Here is a 21,953-nt window from a genome sequence, read left to right as displayed (position 1 = left end):
TTCTTTTTATATAACTATAAAAACTCTTACTATCTGTTTTTATATTTTTTGCTAATTTACTTTCATAATCTATCTTCCCTTTCTTAATCAATCTTTTTGTTATTTTTTGCTGTCTTTTAAAGTTTTCCCAATCTTCTATCCTCCCACTAGATTTGGCTACCTTATATGCCCTTGTTTTTAGTCGAATACTATCCTTAATTTCTTTACTTAGCCACGGATGGCTGTCTTTTCTTTTACACCCTTTTCTTCTCAGTGGAATATATATTTTTTGGAAGTTGTAAAATAACTCCTTAAATGTACACCACTGATCATGTATCGTCTTACCCTTTAATCTATTTTCCCAATCTACTCAATTCCGCTCTCATACCTTCATAGTCTCCTTTATTCAAGCTTAGCACGCTTGTTTGAGATCCAACCTTCTCACCCTCTAATTGAATATGGAATTCAACCATGTTATGGTCACTCATTCCAAGGGGCTCCTTTTCTAGGACATTTTTAATTAATCCTGTCTCGTTACACAGGACCAGATCTAAGGTTGCTTGCCCCCTGGTCGGTTCAGTTACATACTGCTCAAGAAATCCATCCCTAATACACTCAATGAACTCATCCTCAAGGCAGCCCTGCCCAATTTGATTTGTCCAATTAATAGGATAGTTAAAATCCCCCATAATTATAGATGTTCCCTTATTACAAGCCTCAACTATTTCCTGATTGATACTCCGTCCAACAGAGTTGCAACTGTTCGGAGGCCTATAGACTACGCCCACTAGTGTTTTTTTCCCCTTATTATTCCTTGTCTCCACCCAAACTGTTTCATTATCCTGATCTTTTCACCCAATGTCATTTCTCTGTATTACAGTGATTCCTTCCTTTATTAACATAGCCACCCCACCTCCACTTCCTTCCTGCCTGTCCTTCCTGATCGTTAAATAACCTGGTATGTTTAATTCCCAGGCATTGTCACCCTGCAGCCATGTTTCTGTAATGGCCACAAGATCGTACCCATATGTAGTTATTTGTGCCATTAACTCGTCTATTTTTTTACGAATGCTACATGCATTCAGATAGAGAACTTTCAAATATGTTTTGTGACACTTAGCTCCTGTTTTTGCCCTTTTTATTACTTTACCTTTTACTCCATACCTTCTGCCCCTCATACCTATGTAATTGGCTTTATTTAAGTTTAAGAGTCTTGTTTTGGATTTAAGTATTTCACTCTCAAACTCTATGTGAAATTCTATTATAATATGATCACTCTTCCCCAGAGGATCCATTACTATGAGATTACTAATTAACCCTGTTTCATTACACAATACAAGATCTAAAATAGCCTGTTCCCTGGTTGGTTCCATGACGTTCTGTTCTAGGAAATTGTCTCGAATGCATTCCATGAACTCGTCCTCCAGACTTTGCCAATTTGATTTGCCCAGTCTATATGAAGATTGAAGTCCCCCATGATTATTGTATTACCTTTGTTAGAAATGCCTATTATTTGTTGATTAATACTCTGTCCAGCGGTATAGCTACTGTTTGGGGGCCTATAAACTACTCCCACCAGTGATTTCTGCCCCTTGTTCTCTCTTATCTCCACCCATACTGATTTTACTTCCTGACCTTCCAAGCCAAGATCCTTCCTCTCTACAGTCCTTATGTCATCCTTCATTATCAGGGCTAGGTTTAGATTTAGACCAGGTTCAGATCTCTAATTTACAGCTACTTCCATTGCAAAAGGTCATAGAAATTAAATGGGCAAGGGAAAGTCTGTTTGTTCGCTGGCTGTAAACTTGAGCTCATCCAAAACTCTGATGCCCATGTCCTAGCTCGCACCAAGTCCCTTTCACCCATCACCCTTGTGCTTGCTGACTTACATTGGCTCCCGGTTAAGCAATGCCCCAATTTTAAACTTCTCATCCTAGTTTCCCAATCCCTCCATGGCCTAGGTCTTCCCTATCTCTGTTATCTCCTCCAGCCCCACAAACCATTGAGATATCTGCGCTCATCCAATTCTGGCTTTTTGAGCATCTCCGATTTTAATCATGCCACCTTTAGCAATCATGCCTTCAATTGCCAAGGCCCTAAGCTCTGGAATTCCCTCTCTGCCACTCTACCTCTCTTTCCTCCTTTAAGATGCTCCTTAAAACCCACCTCTTTGACCAAGCATCTGCCCTAATATCTTACGTGGCTTGATGTCAAAATTTGTTTGATAACGCTCCTGTGAAGTGCCTTGGGTTATTTGACTGCATTAAAGGCACTATTATAAATACAAGTTGTCATTGTTGTTGTACAGTAAGTTCTAGCCCGTTATCCCCTTAACCAATGAGAGTAAAGGATTGAGAAATAAACAGAGGTAGGACTTTAGAAAAAGGGTGAATTAGAGTGGATGAATTCAGTGTCAAATCAGGTACAGAAAGAGATATAAAGAAAAGGAAAGAAAATTGAATTAAGAGAGAGAGAAAAAAAGACAAAGGAAGAGTAAAAAAAAATTGACATTTTTACTATCTTCTAAAACTATTTACAACCTGAAGGAATGAGACTCCACAGTTATAATTGTTCACTTTCTGGGCAAGAGAGCTTGATTAGCAGTCATTAACAATTATCACATCATTAACGGGTACTTACACTGTTAATTACTAGACTTAACTATCTGTGGTGAGTTTAATGGACAATTAATGTGCATAGTGGTTAGCACTGTTGCCTCACAGCGCCAGGGACCCGGGTTCGAATCCGGCCTCGGGCGACTGTCTGTGTGGAGTTTGCACATTCTCCCCGTGTTTGCGTGGGTTTCCTCCGGGTGCTCCGGTTTCCTCCCACAGTCCAAAGATGTGCGGGTTAGGTTGATTTGGCTATGATAAATTGACCCTTAGTGTTAGGGCGTTAAATATGTGGGGTTACGGGGATAGGGTGGGATATGTGTCGGTGCAGGCTCGATGGGCCGAAATGGCCTCTATCTGCACTGTGGTGATTCTGTGATTCTGTGAAATACAGCAACTTCATGAAAATCACAGGGAAGTGAAGCGCGAGATGTCGTTTTTGCAAATCTAACAGTGGAGTGGCACAAGTCGACTGGCTACAGTGTATCCCTTCCTCGCTACAATTTGGTGGCCAGTTTGCGCATTAATAATGGCATGCGTCTTTCAGTCGCCATTATTTTTTCAGCAAAAACTGGCACAATACATTAGGAAACAAATAAATATTTAAATGTGAATATAGCATACCAGCAGTCCTAGGTCTCCTCTTTCACCTTTTGGACCTCGAGTATTATTATTGATGCCAAATTCACCCTAAATAAAATGAAATAAAATCCAGTAATCCAACAAACCAAGTAACAGTTTTTTGGTAGTACCCTGTGGTGAAGGATGCATTTTGAGTAAAACAGTAATTCTAGGAACTTATTCAAACCAGCTCTGTGCACATTGTAACCCAGCTACCTATCTCCTGGTTGTAATGTATGAACAAGTCGAGACAAGTAACATTGGCATTTAAGTGCTAAAATCTCCACTTTTACACAGATGGAAGAGTTATACAGTCACAATGTGCAATGTGATGCTCATGTCAATACAACAATCTGCTACATGACACAATAGTAAAATACTGCAGATGCTGGAAAACTGAAATAAAAACAGAAAATGCTGGAAATACTCAGCAGGTCTGGCACCATCTGTGGCGAGAGAAACAGAGTCATCGACCTGAAACATTAACTCTGCTTCTCGCTCCACAGATGCTGCCTGACCTGCTGAGTAGTTCTAGCATTTTCTCTTTTTAATCTGATATGAGTAAGCTACTTGTTAGTGTATATATTTTAATGGTAGCAAAAAGTTTCTATCAAAGGAGGTATAGGGAACAGATTTAACCTGTACAAAGTTTTTAGCGCGCAAACTACAATATTAATATCACCTACATATGCCATTGTTAAAGGCGCGAGCCTTTGCCTTAGTGGTAGCATTCCCGCCTCGGAGTCAGAAGATGCAGGGTTTGAACCCCACTACAGACTGTCCCGGCAACTGGAGACCTGAGCTCTGGCTCTGAATTCTGGGTTGACATCCAGTGGGATACTTGTGTCTCCCTCCCCTTCATTGTATGGGTTGTGGGAGCCAATAAAATCTTATTTTCATATAGGACTAATGTTGAGTCTGTGTTTTCAATTGCAGTTATACTGAATAACAGGACACAGACTACAGAAGTAAGTAAACAGGTCTTTAGTGATTGAGGGTCAGGGCTGAACTGAGATACACTTTGCTCCGCAGGGTTTATATACCGGTGTGGTCACCACCGGTACTACAATGTACTGGAGCCATCAAAAAGTAGTCCATCACCTTAAGGTATCCTCTTAAGGTGGTACAGGTTACATACACTACAACTAACCCCACCGATCGATTGGATGATTACGGTCATGGAATGAGTGTTTATGTTGAGATAAAAACAAAAAATGCTGGAAACACTCAGCAGAGCAGACAGCATCTGTGGAGCAAGAAACAGAGTTAACGGGCTTGATTTTAATGGAGGAGGCGGGTTGGAGTCGGGCTGCCTGGTGTGCGGGTTTCTGTCCCGCTGCCTGTTTCAGCTGCTCCCGATTTCCTATTTTAAGTTAATTGCTCCAATTAGTCCCATCGTGCGCGCTGCTTGCTGCAATAAGTTGGAGCGGGTCTGTTGTTCTGCACTGATGAGGTCGTTGCTGCACTTGTTTTTAAGGGCTCTATGTAGCTTCAGCATCTCAGTTCTCGTTGCTGCTGCTGCTGGAAGAAAGGGCCAAGATCAACATGAGTGCTGCCACAGGCAAGAAGGCTGCTCCGAGATTCAATGAGGACTCCTTGCAAGCTCTTGTTGGGGGAGTAAGAGGGCGCAGGAACATTCTGTTCCCTGCCGATGGCTGCAGGAAGCCTCTTCAACAGACGAAGGTAGCCTGGCTGGAGATAGCTGAGGAGGTCAGCGCAAGGTCGGTGTGTGGACGCACCTGGCTCCAGTGCCGCAAACACTTCAATGATCTTGTCCGAACATCAAAAGTGAGTATCACATCACACTGACCTTCACTCTGCTTCCCTTCTCATCTCTGCATTGTCAGCCTGCTCCTCCACGTCCCACCTTACCCTTATTTCCCTTGCACCTTTACCTTTCTATCTCTCTCTCTCTCTGTAATGAATCACTTCACCATCCTGCTATGCAGCCCTCACACTCGCTCTCACGGTTATGCAGTGACAACTAACAACGCACAGGGAGGCTCCTTCCTCTTGCCACCTCACTTCATCCTGGCCTCCCTCTAAGATTCTACCTTATGGATTCTTCACACTGACTCCATCACTCTCGCTGGAACTCCACTTGTGTCCCTCCTTGCAGGAAAAGATAGCCCACAATAAGAGGGAGAGAGCCAAGACAAGAGGAGACACACCATCCCTCGCCACATTAACTGACGCTGAGGAGGCTGCTCGCGACATCATGGGAGGTGGCGAGGAGCTGGAAGTGGGGGACGAAGAGACGGGCGCACTAGAGGAAGCTGGTGACAAAATGCATTTTCAGCCCTCGCTTTTACAATTCCTGATTGACTGCAATGGCATATGTTGCTCATAGAGATTGACTTCTGATCATCTGCACAATAGGATGCATCTGCTACTCCAAATCTGATGTCTAACTCATGCCTTTACTCTCCCACAGGTCCATCGAGAGCTCCCCTCCCCATTGTCCAGGAGGAGGAACCAGACGACTTTTCAGAGGAACCTGGAGCCTCTGAGGGAGCAGCGTCACCTGGACTCAATGCACCCAGCACCAGCGCAGATACGCACACCTTGGTGGGTCCTTCGGGACATAGGGTATTGTTGTCACCTGGTGTATCACAGCTCGCAAGTAAGCATCAGCAGATGGTGGAGACAGTGACAGCAGTGGAGAGTCCTCGTTGGAGGTCGCAGGACTCTCCTCGCTCTGCTCAGCTGCATGTAGATGTTGTGTCTCTGGAGCCATCCAGAAAGAGAGGTGTGCAGGAACTCCAGGAACAAGTGCAGAAGTCTTTGACAGGGTTTGCATCCAGGGTAACTGTGAGTGTGGAGAGAATGGAGGAGTCCATCTCTAACATGAGCACTGCCTTTGTGGAGGCAATGGCGCATGAACGTGCTGCCATGGAGAGGGTGAAAACCTCCTTGGAGGACATAAGTCGCCACACTCAACAGAGCATGGTGACTCTTCTAAATAGATGGTCTGCTATGGAGAATAGATGGTCATCTATTGAGGAGAGACACCAGAGGTACATGGACATCCCCGTTATGAGGACTGTCAATATTGAGATGGATCCTCATGGCCCCACTGAGGTGCAGCAGGTTGCTCTCCAGCCACTTGCTAGCAGTGAAGTGCAGGTGACCCATGAGAGGGATGTTGATGGCAGACAACAAGGAAGTGTGGGCTCCTCTCCAAGCACTCACATGACCATGCCACTGCAGAGCCCTCGGTCAGAGCCCCAGGATCCTCACCCAACTGAGGTGGCCGTCTCAGCCCCTGCACAACCGCAGGAAGAGCAGATTGTGGAGGAGCCCTCACAGGCTCCCAAACCCAGAGGACGCCCGCCAAAGGCATCTAAGCAGGCACAGCACCAAAGTGAGCAAGGTGTCTCTACATCTGCTGAAGCCACAAGGGAAGCATCACATAGGAGCACGCGTAAGTGGAAGTGAAAGCACCAATAGTCACAAGGGTAGTCACTTGGGTGTTAAGTATTGCTGTTAAATATTGAGTGTCATCCTTTTGTGATGTAATTAAACAGAAGCGATGGCAAAGATTTGAAGTTGTGGCCTATGTGTTCTGGGAAATGGAAGTTCAAGAGTGAGGGCTCAGGGCTAATTCCATTTATAATGATGGTGGTGAGAGTGAGTGGAAACCACCGTTTATTGAACAGATGATGCATGAGGTTTTGAGAATGGCGGCCTTATATTTATCTCCATTTGCCAGTCACCTGTGTTTGAAGCATAAGCTTACGTGAATCTGGCATGGATGAGTGCTTCCCTTGCCAGATGGCCAGCAATGTGGTCGCGTGCGGCTGCATTGGCCACAGCCGGCTCCGCAATGCAGGCCCCCTGTCCTCCTCCTCATCCTCCTCCTCATGCTCCTCCTCGTCCTCATCCTCCTCCTCCTCCTCATCCTCGTCCTCTTCCTCTTCTTCCGAGGAGGCTGTGCGCTGAGCCACTTGTTCGTCAGGCAGCACTAAGCTGCGCTGCCGTGCGATGTTGTGCAGGGCACAGCAGACCACAATGATTCTGGACACGCTGGCTGGTGCATATTGCCGGGCTCCACCAGATCTGTCCAGGCATCGGAAGCGCATTTTGAGCAAACCGATGGTTTGTTCTATGATGCTTCTAGTGGATAAGTGACTTAGGTTGTAGCACTCCTTAGCCTCGTTTGTTGGCCTCCTCATCGGTGTCATAAGCCACTTTTTCAGGGGATAGCCCTTGTCACCAAGTAGTCATCCGCAAAGTTGGGTTGGCGGATGGAAGAGCTGAGGCACAGTAGACTGATGCAGGATGAAGAAGTCATGGCAACTGCCAGGGTACTTAGCGCAAACATGCATGATGATCTTCCTGTGGTTCCACACCAGCTGGACATTCAGGGAGTGAAATCCCTTGCAGTTGACAAATACAGCTGGGTTATGATAGGGGGCCCTAATGGCTGCATGTGTGCAGTCTATGACGCCCTGCACCATTGGCAAACCTGTCATATTGGCAAAGCCAACCGCACCCGCAGTCACACTTGAGCCATCCGTGAAGTGGATATAATTGTGGGCCTTTGCAAAGAGGGCATCAGGGACCTGCGTGATGCAGGTGTGTGTGGCTGACTGGGAGATGCCGCTGATATCTGCAGCTGATTCCTGGAAGGAGCCCGACACAAAGAAGTTGAGTGTGGTGGTGACTTTGACAGCCACTGGTAATGGGTGTCCACTAGGCTACAGGTCTTGATCGAGCATTGTGCAGATGTCAACGACTACGTCACTCGAAAGTCTCAGCTTCCTTTGGCTCTGCTGCTCAATCATGCTGAGGAAGCTGATCCTCTGCCTGTAAACCCTGTGTTGGGGGTATCTCCTGTGGTAAGGTGCAGCCCTGCGCTGCCACCCTTCGCCCTGTGCATCATCAGGTGGGTGAGGAGAAGATTGGCGCTCCTGGTGCTGGCGCTGCAGTTGTGGCTGGTTATGGTACTGCCGCGGCTGCTCTTCCTCCAAATCTGAAGACCAGGATGAGAGGATATAAATGGTTCCCATACCGTTGCTATAGATTTCAGTTGAGGCAAGAAGCTTGCAAGCGCACAGTCAAAGTGGCCTGAAATTATTCCAATCAGGTCACATTGCTGATGGCTGTCAGCTTGAACAGTCACAAGGTCAGTCGAGTTGCAAAATCTTAGCCCAAACCTCCAACAACAAAGTTGAGGCATTTGAATATCAGCCATGTTGCAGGAGCGCTTTTAAACGGCAGCACCAATGACTACAATTCATGTCCTCGAGAAACTCGTCTCCTTGCAGCTGGCGTGTTTCTGGCAAGATGGGAAACAGGAGCCAAAAGCATGAAAATCAGAAATTACTATAAAAATAGGATTAGCAAGGCAGTTAATAGGCTGTTAACTGCCTTAACTACCTGTCCCACTGTTTCCCGATGGGTCAGTTCGGGAGTGGCTGACCCGACACTCACAAAAATTGCGTGGGGGCGGGATGGAGGCGGGTTCGCAGCCATTTTTTTGATTTTCCTTGCCGACCCACCTCCAAACCTGCCTCCTCAGGGCTACTAAAATCGAGCCCAACGTTTCAGGTCAATGACGTTTCATCAGAACTGGCAGAAGTTTGTAAGCAAATACAGAGCCAGGTGAAAAGGGGTGGACGGAGAAGACAGAACAAAAGGGAAGGTCTGTGATCGGGTGGAGGGCAGGAGTGATTAAATGACAAATGGCATGATGTTGCAAGGCAAAAGGGGATGGTAATGGGACAATAAAGAAACAAAAGATGGGTCCAGAGGATTACCAGCATCTGCTGTCTGAGAAAATGTGTTTATGATCTGAAGTTGTTGAACTCAATGTTGAGGCCAGAAGGTTGCAAAGTGCCTAAACGACTGCTCCCTTTTCCCCTGGCTCTGTACTTGCTTATAAGCTGTTAAATCTCTAACTTCTTCCAGTTCTGATGAAACATTAACTCTTTTTCTCTCTCCACAGAGGGTTTCCAGAACTTTCTGTTTTTATTTCAGATTTCCACGCCACGATTTTGCCAGCGGAGGCAGGATCGCAGCGGGAAAAGTAGTTGGCGAATCCCGGTCCCGTTCCCAGCTCCAGCCGTTCTGTGAAAACAATTTTTCGTTGATTGGGCTTGTTAAGCCCGCCCTGTGCGTTACCCGGTCCAATTAAAAGATGCAGGTCTGGTGACGTCATCTGATGACGCGTTTGTTGCCAGTATATTTAAAGGGGCCAAGTCCCCATTTGCTCTCACTTGTAATTTCATGCTCCTGAGTGCTGCTTGTGGGAACAAGTAACTGCAGAGAGACAAAGGGTTGTGCCACGATTCAACGATGACTCCCTCCATGTTCTTGTGGATGGAGTCAGAGGACTCAGGGAGGTTTTATTCCCTGGGGATGGAAGGATGAGACCTCGTCAGCACACGAGGCAGCCTGGCTGCAAATAGCTGCAGAGGTTACTGCAAGGTCTGTGGTTGTTCACACCTAGGTGCAATGTAGGAAGAGGTTTAATGATCTTCTGCGTTCAGCAAAAGTGAGTATAAAAGCACACTTACCTTCATTCTGCTGTGCCTGTCATCACATCCACATTACAGTGCATTGCTAACCCTACTCCTGCACATCCTTACTCACCCCAACATCCCTTGCACCATCCCTCTCTCCCTATGTACAGATTAACATCCCCATCTTACTATGCACCCCTCACACGCACCATCATCATTATGCAATGACAACAACTAGCAACTCAAAAGGAGGCAACTTGGTATTGGCACCCCACTCCATCATAGTCTCCCACTAAACATCTATCCCATCCATTCTTTACACTCATTCCATCGCTCTTACTAAAACTTCTCTTCTTTCCCTCATTGCAGGAAAAGAGAGCCCACAATAAGGGAGAGGGAGAGAACAGGAGGAGGACCGTCATCATTGGCTGAACTCACCAACGCTGAGGAGGCAGCTCTGGACAATACAGGAGTCGTTGACCAGCCTGAAGTGGGGGACGGAGAGAGGGGCTCATTGGAACAACCTGGTGACAGAATTATTTTCCATACATCTTATTTGGCATTCATGAGTGACTCATATGGGGTCTGATGTCAAGAGAAATTGAATGCTCATCATGTGCATAATGGGATGTGTCTGCAATCTACATATCACATGTCTAACTCATGTCTTTACTCTCCCACAGGACCATCAAGAGCCCCCCACACTGTCCAGGAAGAAGAGCAGGAGCACTCCTCAGAGGATTCTCCAGCCTCTGAGGGAGCAGCGTCAGCAGAAATGAGCGCACCCAGCACCAGTGCAGAGATGCACACCTCGGTGAGTCCTATGCGAGATAGAGTAGTGTTGTCACCTAGTGTATCACAAGTCAAAAGTGAGCAAGATCAGATGGTGGAGACAGAGACAGCAGTGGAGACTCCTTGTCGAAGGCCGCAGGAGTTTCCTAGCTCTGCTGAGCTGCATGCAGACGCTGAGCCTCGGGGGCCATCCAGGAAGAGGGTGATCCTGGAGCTTCAGGAACAAGTGCAGGGAGCTCTGACAGGGTTTGCAACCACGATGACCGTGAGTGTGCAGAGAATGGAGGAATCCATCTCAAATATGAGCAAAGTCATGGCGCACGCACTGGCAACTGTAGGTTCCGCCATGGAAAGGATGGCCACCTCCATGGAGGACATAAATCGCCAGACTCAGGAGAACATGATAACACTTCTAAATAGATGGTCATCTATGGAGGAGAGAAACCAGAGGTTCATGGACGCCCTTGTTATGAGGAATCTCAGTACAGACATGGATCCTCATGGCCCCACTGATGTGCAGCAAGGTGCTCTCCAGCTACTTGCTAGCAGAAAAGTGTAGGTGGCCCATGAGAGGGATGATGGTGGGAGGGGACATGGAAGTGGGGGCTCTTCTCCAAGTGCTCAAACTTCCACCCCCTTGCCAACCCCTCGGTCAGAGCCCCAGATGCCTCCCCGGACAGTGATGGCTGAGTCTGCCCCTGCACAACCGCAGGAGGAGCAGACTTTGGCAGGGCTCTCACAGGCTCCAAAACCCAGAGGACGACCGCCAAAGGCGTCTAAGCAGGTGCAGCAGGGAAGTGAGCAGGCTGCCTCCACCTTTGCTAAAGCCACAGAGGTAGCACCATGTAGAAGCACGCGTAAGAGAAAGCTCACACATAAACAGTCACAAGGGTAGTCACTTGGGTGTTTTGCTATAAATGAATGTTTAAGTTTCTGTTTTTTTACTTTGTTGTAATAAATTAATTTTTTCTGAATGTTTGCATTCGTTACCATATGTGTGCTCACAATTGGAAGTGGCAGAGTGAAGCGTAAGGGTGCCTTTTATATCCAGCAATGGTGGTGACAGTGCAAGGAATACCCAGTTCATTGTAGAGATGCTCTGTGGTGTTGAGGCAGGGTCGTGCCAACCTTCATGCACATGTGGCAGCCACATGTCTGTACTGTATAAAGTTAGGTGAATCTGGCATTGATTAGGCCATCCCTGGTGTTACGGGCAGCAATGTGCTCGCATGCTGGTCGCATTGGGACAGCCGTCTCCTCCAGGTCTTCCTCATGCTGAACATCATTCTGCTCTTTCTCCTCCTCCTCTGAAGAGGCTGTGCGTTCTGCGCCTTGTCCTCATGCAGCGCTAATCCTCGCTGCAGTGCTATGTTGTGCAGGGCACAGCAGACAACAACGATTCTCGAGACCCTGGCTGGTGTGTACCAAAGGGCTCCACCAGATCTGTCCAGGCATCAGAAGCACATTTTGAGCAACCCTATTGTTTGCTCTATGAGACTTCTGGTGGAAATGTGGCTTTGATTATAATGCTCCTCAGCCTCGTTTGATGGCCTTCTCAAAGGTGTCATTAGCTACGTCTTCAGGGGATAGCCTTTGTCTCCAAGGAGCCAGCCAGAAATTCATTTGGTGGTGCAAAAATCTGAGGGACAGTGGACTGGGCAGGATGTAAGAGTCCTGGCAGCCACCAGGCAACTTGGCACACACATGCATGATGCTCTTCCTATGGTTGCACACCAGCTGCATGTTAAGGGAGTGGAAGCCCTTGCAGTTGACAAATACTGCTGGGTACTGATAGAGTGCCCTGATGGCCACATGTGTGCAGTTGATGATGCCCTGCACCCGTGGGAAGCTAGCCAGATTGACGAAGCAGAGTGCCTGCTCTGTAACACTGGCTTCATCAGTGTCAAAGTGGATGTAATTGGCGGACTTGCCAAAGAGGGCATCAGTGACCTGCGTGATGCATCTGTGGGCGGCCGACTGGGAGATGCCGCTAATGTCTGCTGTAGATCCCTGGAAGGAGCCTGACACAAAGAAGTTGAGGGCGGTGGTGACTTTGACAGCCACTGGTAAGGCATGTCCACCCGCTCCTCTGGGCTGCAGGTCTTGATCGGGTATTGTGCAAATGTCTGCGACTACCTGTTGTGATAGTCTCAGCCTCCTTTGGCACTGCTGCTCAGTCATGTTGAGGAAGCTCATCCTCTGCCTGTAAACCCTGTGGTGGGGGTATCTCCTGCGGCATGGTGCAGCCCTGTGCTGATGCCCTCTGCCTTGTGCAGCAGTAGATGGCTGAGGAGAAGGTTGGCGCTCTTGTTGTTGGTGCTGCTGGTGTGCCTGGTTTTGCTGCTGCTGTGGCAGGTTGTGGTCAGATTCTGAGGACCAGGGCGAGAGAGAATAAATTGTTCCCATTCTGTTGTTATATATGGCAGGTGAGGATGAGATATTAGAAGCAATCTGTCAATGGGGAGAGAGGTTATTCCAAGGAGGTGACAGTGGATATAGAGTTTACACCACACACTTACAGCCTCAATAAAGATCAAATGTATGTTCCAAATCCTGAAATCAGCAACTTCTGACATTGGAAAGTGAACAGCAGTGAAATGGTAGCTTTTATACTACAATAGCTGTGAACTATTCAGCTCGATTGAACTCCCTGATGTGATCTCTGAATGACAGGAACCTTGTTAAAAAAGTGGTAAACTAGAAATAGGCTGGCAAAACAGTAGTTTACAAACGTTTATCAAGAATTTAACTATCTTAAATGCCTCCCCCGCTGCTTGGTGTCAGGTCTGTTCTGCAATACCAGACCCAGCACTTTGGAAACTTACATGGAGGCGGGTTCGGAGCGGGCTTCCAACCCGCGGTCAATCATTTTGATTTTGACAGCGGACCCACCTTCAAACCCGCCCTTTGAGCGCCGGTAAAATCCCGGCCCCAGTATCCGCAGTATTTTGCTTTTATGTTGAGGCCTGTCAGACTGTTAATCAGCCTATGAATCTTTCCACTATTTCACACCATTCTCTAAGGGAAGATACAAAAAGCAATAAAAAAAAGTATTGATGAGAGCCAAGAGTTTCTGCTTTGGGCACAATTGGCAATCTGGGCGCAAATTGTACTCAAAATTGAGCTCGTTTTCAGAATTGAATTTTTTGCTCATGTTTCCGCTCAAACTCAGTTGCATATTGCTGAATATAAAATCTTCCACGAACCAGCCCAATCAGGCAGGGTATTAGAACATTTTTTTAAAATTTTGCATTAAAAAAATTCCTTGAAATATTTAAAAGTGCTAACTTAGTGCAGTTTTATTAATACAGCAGAAAATGGGTTTACACAAAAAATAAGCATTTTTAATCAGTGTCTAGTCCACCACTTTTGAGCAACCCGATTTTAAATAATTGTAAATTACTTTAAAAACCTGTACTGAACTATTTACTAGTTTCATTGGTGTATAATAGTCTGTTTCTGAGTAAATTAATATTTTTTAATATTTAAAGGCTTTTAAAATGTGCCTTGCACCTAAAAAAAAGCTTAATTGTAAGAGCCTCCTCAAAGACCGGCAGATGGGTGCGATTAGCAGAAACTCACCACAGTGTTTAATTCGATCTGGGGATATGACCAGTTTGGTGGACAGGGTCGGCTTCCAGCGCGATGTTTTTTAAACTAGCGCAAAAGATTGCAGAAATTCAATATGCGCTGATCGTAATTTGCATTAATGTGAAATTCCTCGATCTTTTGCGCTGGTTTGCCAATTTCTGGCAAATTGCGCTGAAAAAACGAATGCCACCTGGCGGAAACTCCAGGCCCTGGTATTGAAGCTCTAGATGCTAAAGAATACAAAAAGTAAACACCTAATTCAGAGTTTCTTTTTATCCATAGATGAATGATGTGATTTTACTTACGCGGTTGCCACGTAAACCTAGTTTTCCACGCTCACCAAAGTCTCCTTTTTGGTTTTTCTTGCCCTAGAAATTATGTACAATGTATCAGTTCTTAGAGGACTGTAGAAGCATTTTTGTAGCAGACATTCATATATAATGCATTCTACAGGTTAAGTCTAATTAATTCAGTCCTCATCAAATTGACTGCCTCTTTGCAGTTGTTGCAATGATCTGATTATTCACAAAAAATGCAGTAATCATTATTCTTCACATAAATGTTCATCACCAAGAAGGGGAAGGTGGAAGGTGTAGCTCAGTGAATCCCTTGGGGGAAATGTTTATGGGCCCATAGCTCTTTTGGAGGCTGAAGCTTATCTGTGCACTATGTTTAGCATTTGGAACAACACGTTCATTATAAACTTCTGTTTGCACTATATTAACAAAGTCTTGAAGCCATTTATTTGCAAAAAAAAAAGTACACAGAAGAATTTTACTTTCCAGTGGAGCATTATCCTCTCACAACGTCCCTTCCTTGCAATCTATTTAGTACTCCTATATCATTTCTTATCTGCTTGAATCAAACATTTGCAACAACTGAAGGCACAATTTTGTGAGATTTTTAGTAAATGTTTATAAAGTTTGCAAGGATTTATTCTCTTATAATTAATTTATGAGAATGATATTAATATGTGAATGTTCTTTTTAAGCACACAAAGAGCCAATAACAGAGACCAGAACATTTGCATCAGTACTCCTTAAGGTACCAAATGCACCCACTTTCAATTTGTTCAGTTGCTTACCTCAGATGTGATGGTTCAGGTTTTCATTAATGCTGATTGACAGAAGGGCACGAATATTGTGATAGGTGGCATGGTATTTTGAGTGAGGTGGCATGGTATTTTGAGTGAGTTGGCATGATATTTTGAGTGAGGTGGCATGGTGTTTTGAGTGAGGTGGCATGGTATTTTAAGTGATGTGGCAACATAACCATAGAGATTATTGACAGTTTGTCACTTTCCATTTGGTTGGTTAAGAATATATTCTGCAATCGAGTTGAGCTCAGAATTTAAATTATTTCTTTGCTTTAAAAACTGTTTAAGGATTAACCCAGATCTGTACATATGACAGTTTAAGATTTGTGCTTGGTACTAGAAGAATTGTACTCACTTTTTCCCTATTGATTCTGCTAATTCTTTATTTCAAGCTGACAATTTAAAGAAAAACAGATTAATTTTTTTGACACTTTACAATCTACTAGCTTTCTCCAGCAACTAAAATGTTTAATTCCTTTGTTATTCAAATTAATGACACACATTAGTTGTGTTTACTATTTTCTTTTACAAAATTTAGGGCTAGACATGGATCTGGGTGGGCTGTCTTGGATTACAATTGGTGTTAAATACAGCTAATTATGTTTTTGCTCACAGACCCCTTCTGATGATATGTACTGTAATATGTAAATAAACATGTGACAATGTTCTGATGGTACTTAGGCAAGAAATGTAAGGGTCACATTGCAAGAAACAAAAGATTGCTGTCTTTCTCACCCTTGCACTCAACCCAGAATGTAATTTCAGTACATGGGAAAATCCTTCCTCACTGAGGACAGGGCTCTTGTGTCTGAGAAAACCCACTTAACAATAATAAAATAAATGACAGTCTAAACCTGCCTATGCCTCATCTCTGCTGCATTTTGAAAAACTGAAGATCTATTCCCTATTGTCCTATTCTGCCTCTTCAGTGGTAACTCTTCACCACTAATATTCCACTCCAGTTTAGTGCTGAGGGAGTGCTGCAGTGTCTGATGTGCCCTGCTTAGATGAGAGGTTAAACTGTGGTCCAGTCTACCTGTGCTGATAGCACAGCTGGATGTTAAAGGTGCACTGGCATTATTTGAAGAGATAGAGCTACTCTGTATCTTGATCAATCTGTGTGAAAAAGAACTTCCTGAATTTGCATTTCACTTATTTTAACTTATTGTCACATATACATCATATATATAAAATTCTATGAGATCGCATCTCAGTTTCATTTAATTTCAGTTTCTCCAATCTTTCCTCATACCTCAGTCCTCTGATATTAGGAATCAGTTTCATAGGTCCTGTCTGCACTGCTTCCAGGACCTGAATGTCTCCCTTGTGTCTTGATGAGCAGAATTGGACACAGTGCTCATGATGAGACTAGAGCACTGAACAATTTAACCATTATTTCTTCCAACTTGTACTGTACTATTTTGGCTATATAGTTCAGCATTCCTTGTTTATTTCTGCTCTGCAGTGATATGTTAAGTGCAAATCAACTTCATCTTTCGGTAATTGTTAACATAAATTAGACAGTAGGAGTCCCAACACCATCTCCTGCGGAACTCTACTTAACATGTCCCAGCAACTGCATGTCACTCCCCTAAAAGTACCTGCTACTTCCTGTCTTTCAACATCTTATCCATCACTACATTTTTCTTTGAATCTCACTGCTTTAAGGTTACATAGCAGAGTATTGTGAAGAAACTTGCAACATTTTTTTTAGAATTCCAGGTATATCATATCATAGGGCTTTCCGCAGTCCACCTGAGATATCTCATCATCAACAAAAAAAAACAGGCTGGTCAGACAGAAACTTCCCCTTCTAAAATCCCCTTGTGAAATTGTCCATTTTGGCAGGAAGAATAAAAAAGAAGCATATTATCTAAATGGTGAGAGATTGCAGAGCTCTGAGATGCAGAGGGATCTGGGTGTCTTAGTGCATGAATCGCAAAAGGTTAGTATGCAGGTACAGCAAGTAATTAGCAATGCTAATAGAATGTTATTATTTATTGTGAGGGGAATTGAATACAAAAGTAGGGAGGTTATGCTTCAATTATACAGGGCATTGGTGAGACCACATCTGGAGTACTGTGTACAGTATTGGTCTCCTTATTTCAGGAAGGATGTAAATGCATTGGAAGCAGTTCAGAGACGGTTTACTAGACTAATACCTGGAATGGGCGGGTTGTCTTATGAGGAAAGGTTGGACAGGCTAGGCTTGTATCCGCTGGAGTTTAGAAGTGTAAGAGGTGACCTGATTGAAACATATAAGATCCTGAGGGGTCTTGACAAGTTGGATGTGGAGAGGATGTTTCCTCTTGTGGGAGAATCTAGAACTAAGGGTCACTGTTTAAAATAAGGGGTCACCCATTTAAGACAGAGATGAGGAGAAATTTTTCTCACAGAGGGTCGTGAGTCTTTGGAACTCTCTTCCTCAGAGGGCAGTGGAAGCAGAGTCTTTGAATATTTTTAAGGCAGAGGTAGATAGATTCTTGATAAGCAAGGGGGTGAAAGGTTATCGGGGGTAGGCGGGAATGTGGAGTAATCAGATCAACCATGATCTTATTGAATGGCGGAGCAGGCTCGAGGGGCCGAGTGGCCTACTCCTGCTCCTAGTTCGTATGTTCGTATGTAAATGATTGTTGGTTGCTATTTCTCAGGTTATGTTGGCCAGCATTCCTGCTTCAAACAATATCACTGAAAAAAGATTAACTTGTAATTCATGTCATACTTTAAAATTATTCAGTGTAACGTGCTTGGAGACATTGCAACGTTATAAAGCATATATAAGTACAAGCATTATTACTTTCATATTTGCATTAGGAGAACTATTTTACTGGATGGTACTTATAATTTGCTTGGTAATAAATGTCCCACTCCCATGCCATTTCTAAACTTGAAAGATAGACGAAGGATTTGTAAACACAGTGGCACCTGTAGGCTGATTTTATACTTTACTTTGAGTAATGCAGTTTGCTGCAAATTTACATCTCTAAATGGATTTATAATTTTACATTTTTGTTGGTGAAAAATTGTCATAATCATGTGTTTTCTCACAATTTTTTTTCCCCACCATATTTCTTGTTTCAAAAACACAGTACACAGTGGCCTACAAACCAATATTCATTAACCATAAGTGTTAAATAAAGAAACTGTATTTGATGGAAAAAGTTCTAATACGGGCAGCAAATAAATATTTATGGGTAGGAGTGCTTTAATCCGATTGTTAGAAAGTGACAGTACCGGATTTCCAGAGTTTCCTCTTTCACCGGGAGCTCCAGGAAGTCCATAGTTTCCCTATAAGAACACAATATTCTATTAATACTTATAACATATTTATAAATAATCTTTCTGTGGAAATCTAGTTCAGAAAATTATTACCTGCTCTCCAATTAGTCCACCGATACCATGGTCCCCATCACTACCCTGTTACAATAGCAATGCTGCAGTTTTAGTACACTGGTACAATTAGGAATGTCAGGCTGAGCAAAATATTCTGTTTTTGCTGAATAATTAAATGATAAGCAAATTTTAATTTAGAATAAGCATTCCATATTTACCTTCTCTCCTGGATACCCTGCTTTTCCCTGAAAAAAGATTCTGATTAATCAAATTGTAACTGTAAAAATAAAAATATTTGAGATATATTTATGGTCTATGGTTCACAAAGGGGAGATTCTTGCCTTAGGGCCTCTGGTACCAGCACATCCTTCAATCCCTCGAGTTCCATTTGTACCTGGTGGGCCCCTCTCGCCCTAAAAATAATTTTTAAAAATTCACTTGGACATTTCAAATGACCAATATTGTTAAACTTGCAATATATCATGTAAAATGTTTTGGAGTTTTGTTCACACTGTCATTTGTTTCCTTAATAAATAGTTAAAAATAATTCCCACTATTTCATTTCATAAAAATTTCGAAGTAATGTTGTTCAGAACTGTCCTTTATTAATAAATATATTCTCAATGGCCAACTATGAAATAAAGAATTTACCAGATTGAGGAAGACATGACAGTCAAGAGCAACAAAAATCTACTGAAATGGGAGCAAAATGTGTGGAAATCTTAATGTTATTTTAGAATGAAGATACCAATAAACATAAATAATGGAAGTTTTTGAAGGCTGAAGTGATCAGCATATATCAAAGTTAAGGTATTTAATTAGTACCTTTAGACTTGTAGGTGACCATTTTATATGATATGGTCATTTACAAGTTGGTTTATTTCTTAAATTTAACTTTTGTTTGCAGGTAATATTGATCTACATTGATGTTCCATATCATTATTGGATGCATTTTTAACAATGCAAATAAATTGTAATGATAATGCCATTTTAGGGAAGAGATCCTGGGCCTGGCTGCTATCTGGTGTGTGGAAGTGAAATTTTATTACACTTTTTTAATTGCAACACACTAAAGTACTGCTCAAAGACTGCAAAAAGACAGCAATATCTAAGTGGTTATGTTCGTGCATAGCAACATATTGATAAATGTCAATTAGATTTGATATATTAAATGAACTAGAGCAGTTGCCATCTTTCATTTATCCAAATATGGCTGAGCAGTTAGGAGTGAATAAGTTGTGAATCAGGGTCTTCCTTCCAAGTAGGAAAATTTCTGTATTTTCCAGTTCACCAATGAATACTATACTTGTTCCACAATTATGTACTGTAATAATTTATCTTAAATAGTAGCTAATTAATTTAGTATTCCAATGATACTGCACCATCCCATGTGTGTGCCTATACATGTGAAATGAGAGCTCTGAGTTTTAGAGGAGACCAGCATTTCCAGTGTGTGTGACCAATTCGCACAGCCGTGGACATAATCTGAAATCTACTTACTGTCAAGAGTCCACTGGTTTTGGGGGTGGGGAGAGGTGTGTGAGGTGGGGAGAGGTGGGTGGGGGTGGGTCTGAGGTGTCCAACTTTCACATCATAATACAATTTGAGTATTTTATATTAGGTACAAAAATCCTCAGAGGGCTTTCAGACAAGAATATGTCTTGTAGAGTTTGAACCTAATGGTTTATTGTCAGTAACAGTCATAAAACAGCTGTGTTTTGTTGAATTATGTACAAAATAGCACTCGCACCAAGGAACAAATTTTAGAATCAGTCATCTTCCTGTTTGGATATAAATTTATGTTGTGGGTGTTGCTAAGATGGTTCATAATAAATAATAAAAGTGTCAGATTTTCCAAGCACTTAGTAAAATTCTATAGAGTTGGATAAACATTGAGATGAGATGTTTCATAAGATTGATAATTTGTGTTGTTTTTCTTTCCAAGTTTGGAAAATATTCAAACACTTTTCGGGCCAATTTTAACTCCCAGCAGGAGTCATGCGGACAGTACCCATGGCAGGAAATCACCACCGGGGATCCGAAGGAATGGTTCCTGGCATTCAGGTTAAGTGGTTGAGAGGGAGATTGGGAGGGCATTGCGGTCGGGGATGGACCAGGGAAGTCCGGAGCAGAGGATGCCCAAGGTTTCCTTGTGGGGCCCAGAGGAGCACTCCTTTGCCGCCTGGCCCACAAGCAAGCTAGAAAAAAATTAGACTCACTCACCTTTCTGGGCCTTCTGGTGTTTGATGTCCAGGTGCCAGCAATTGCAAATTAAACAAGGGATGGAGTCTGCTATGTTAGCCAATTTCTCCTTGCTGTCATGTTTCAATTATTTGTTGATTTATTATTGGGGGCTAAATTTCCATGGGTATTCTCCCACATGCTCACTGCTTTTCTAGGGTTTCCACAGCTGTTCCATTACAGTTAGGGCAGATAAGCGAGAGAATACTTCCCCCCCACCCCGACCCACCTCCACCCAGAAATTCAGATTCAGACCCTGAGTTTTTAAAGGGGTGAGCCAAAAATTAATTAATTATTAATAATAAGCATGATCCATCTATTCAGTATTTCTAGCAAAGTGATCCTTTTAGAACAAGCTTAAGATTTCACTGAAAATAAGTAACAGAGAAAATCTTCACAAACATGTTTTACAATGTTATTACCTAAGCAGCTCGAAGCATAGTCTGGTTATAAAGAATCTTCACTGAAAAGTGTAGTCTAGCAAAAACAGTTTTCATGTGATATTTTACTATGAACTGAATGAAAAATAGACTCATACTATGTTCAAAAAAGACCTGTATAAAATAGCTTGAATTGAAAGTTGACCATGCCTTCAGCTGTCTAGGTCCTAAGCTCTGGAATTCCCTCCCTAAACCTTTCCACATCTCTCTCCTCGTTTAACATCCTCATTAAAACTTATCTCTTTGACCAATCTTTTAGGCGTCGGACCTGATATCTCCTTCTTTGGCTTGGTGTCAACTGATTACGCTCCTGTGAAGTGTCTTGGGACGTTTTCGTACATTAAAGGCGCTATATAAATGCAAGTTGTTGTTGTTGTCTACCAACACATCTCCAAATTTACTCCAGTGTCTACAACTTTCTACTTGCGAAACGAATTCAGAATTAGCATGTACAAACAGGCCTCGGAGGTATTTTGGAATCTACCTTTAAAGCCGTTAACAGTTTTCAACCAAAGATGTGTTTTCAATATATGTAGTGCTGTGATGTACATTGGCTTTTTTGCTGTGTTTCTGTACATGGGTCCAAAGTCTCCAATTTACTGCAGGGTAAACACTGCAGAGCTCAAAGCCAATTAAAAGCAGCTCCACTTCACTTCCTGGAAATAGGGAGGGAATCATATTTTCTTTTGCAATAAAAATGTTAAAGTACCAACTTACTGGTCCTCCTTCTTCTCCTGGATAACCTAGAAATCCCTTTGTGCCTGGATTTCCCTGAAATAAC

At 43.3% G+C, this 21,953-nt stretch overlaps 1 protein-coding gene across 1 annotated transcript in view; it reads right to left on the bottom strand.

Annotated features, from left to right (window-relative positions):
- The window catches only part of LOC147117767 (collagen alpha-6(VI) chain-like), a 206,573-nt gene that overhangs the window by 114,935 nt on the left and 69,685 nt on the right, over nucleotides 1–21,953 (bottom strand). The window contains exons 8-14 of the mRNA XM_085989029.1: nucleotides 21,890–21,943; nucleotides 18,833–18,904; nucleotides 18,710–18,736; nucleotides 18,531–18,575; nucleotides 18,393–18,446; nucleotides 14,368–14,430; nucleotides 3,216–3,281 (exon numbers count right to left, since the gene is read on the bottom strand). Coding sequence (XP_085845155.1) covers nucleotides 3,216–3,281; nucleotides 14,368–14,430; nucleotides 18,393–18,446; nucleotides 18,531–18,575; nucleotides 18,710–18,736; nucleotides 18,833–18,904; nucleotides 21,890–21,943 — 381 coding nt within the window. The remainder of the gene's footprint in view (nucleotides 1–3,215; nucleotides 3,282–14,367; nucleotides 14,431–18,392; nucleotides 18,447–18,530; nucleotides 18,576–18,709; nucleotides 18,737–18,832; nucleotides 18,905–21,889; nucleotides 21,944–21,953) is intronic.

The sequence above is a fragment of the Somniosus microcephalus genome, chromosome 5 (genome assembly GCF_052327205.1).
Source record: "Somniosus microcephalus isolate GS21.2 chromosome 5, FLI_Smic_1.0, whole genome shotgun sequence".
In the NCBI taxonomy this organism is placed as follows: domain Eukaryota; kingdom Metazoa; phylum Chordata; class Chondrichthyes; order Squaliformes; family Somniosidae; genus Somniosus; species Somniosus microcephalus.
This window is presented reverse-complemented; position numbering and strand designations above follow the sequence as displayed.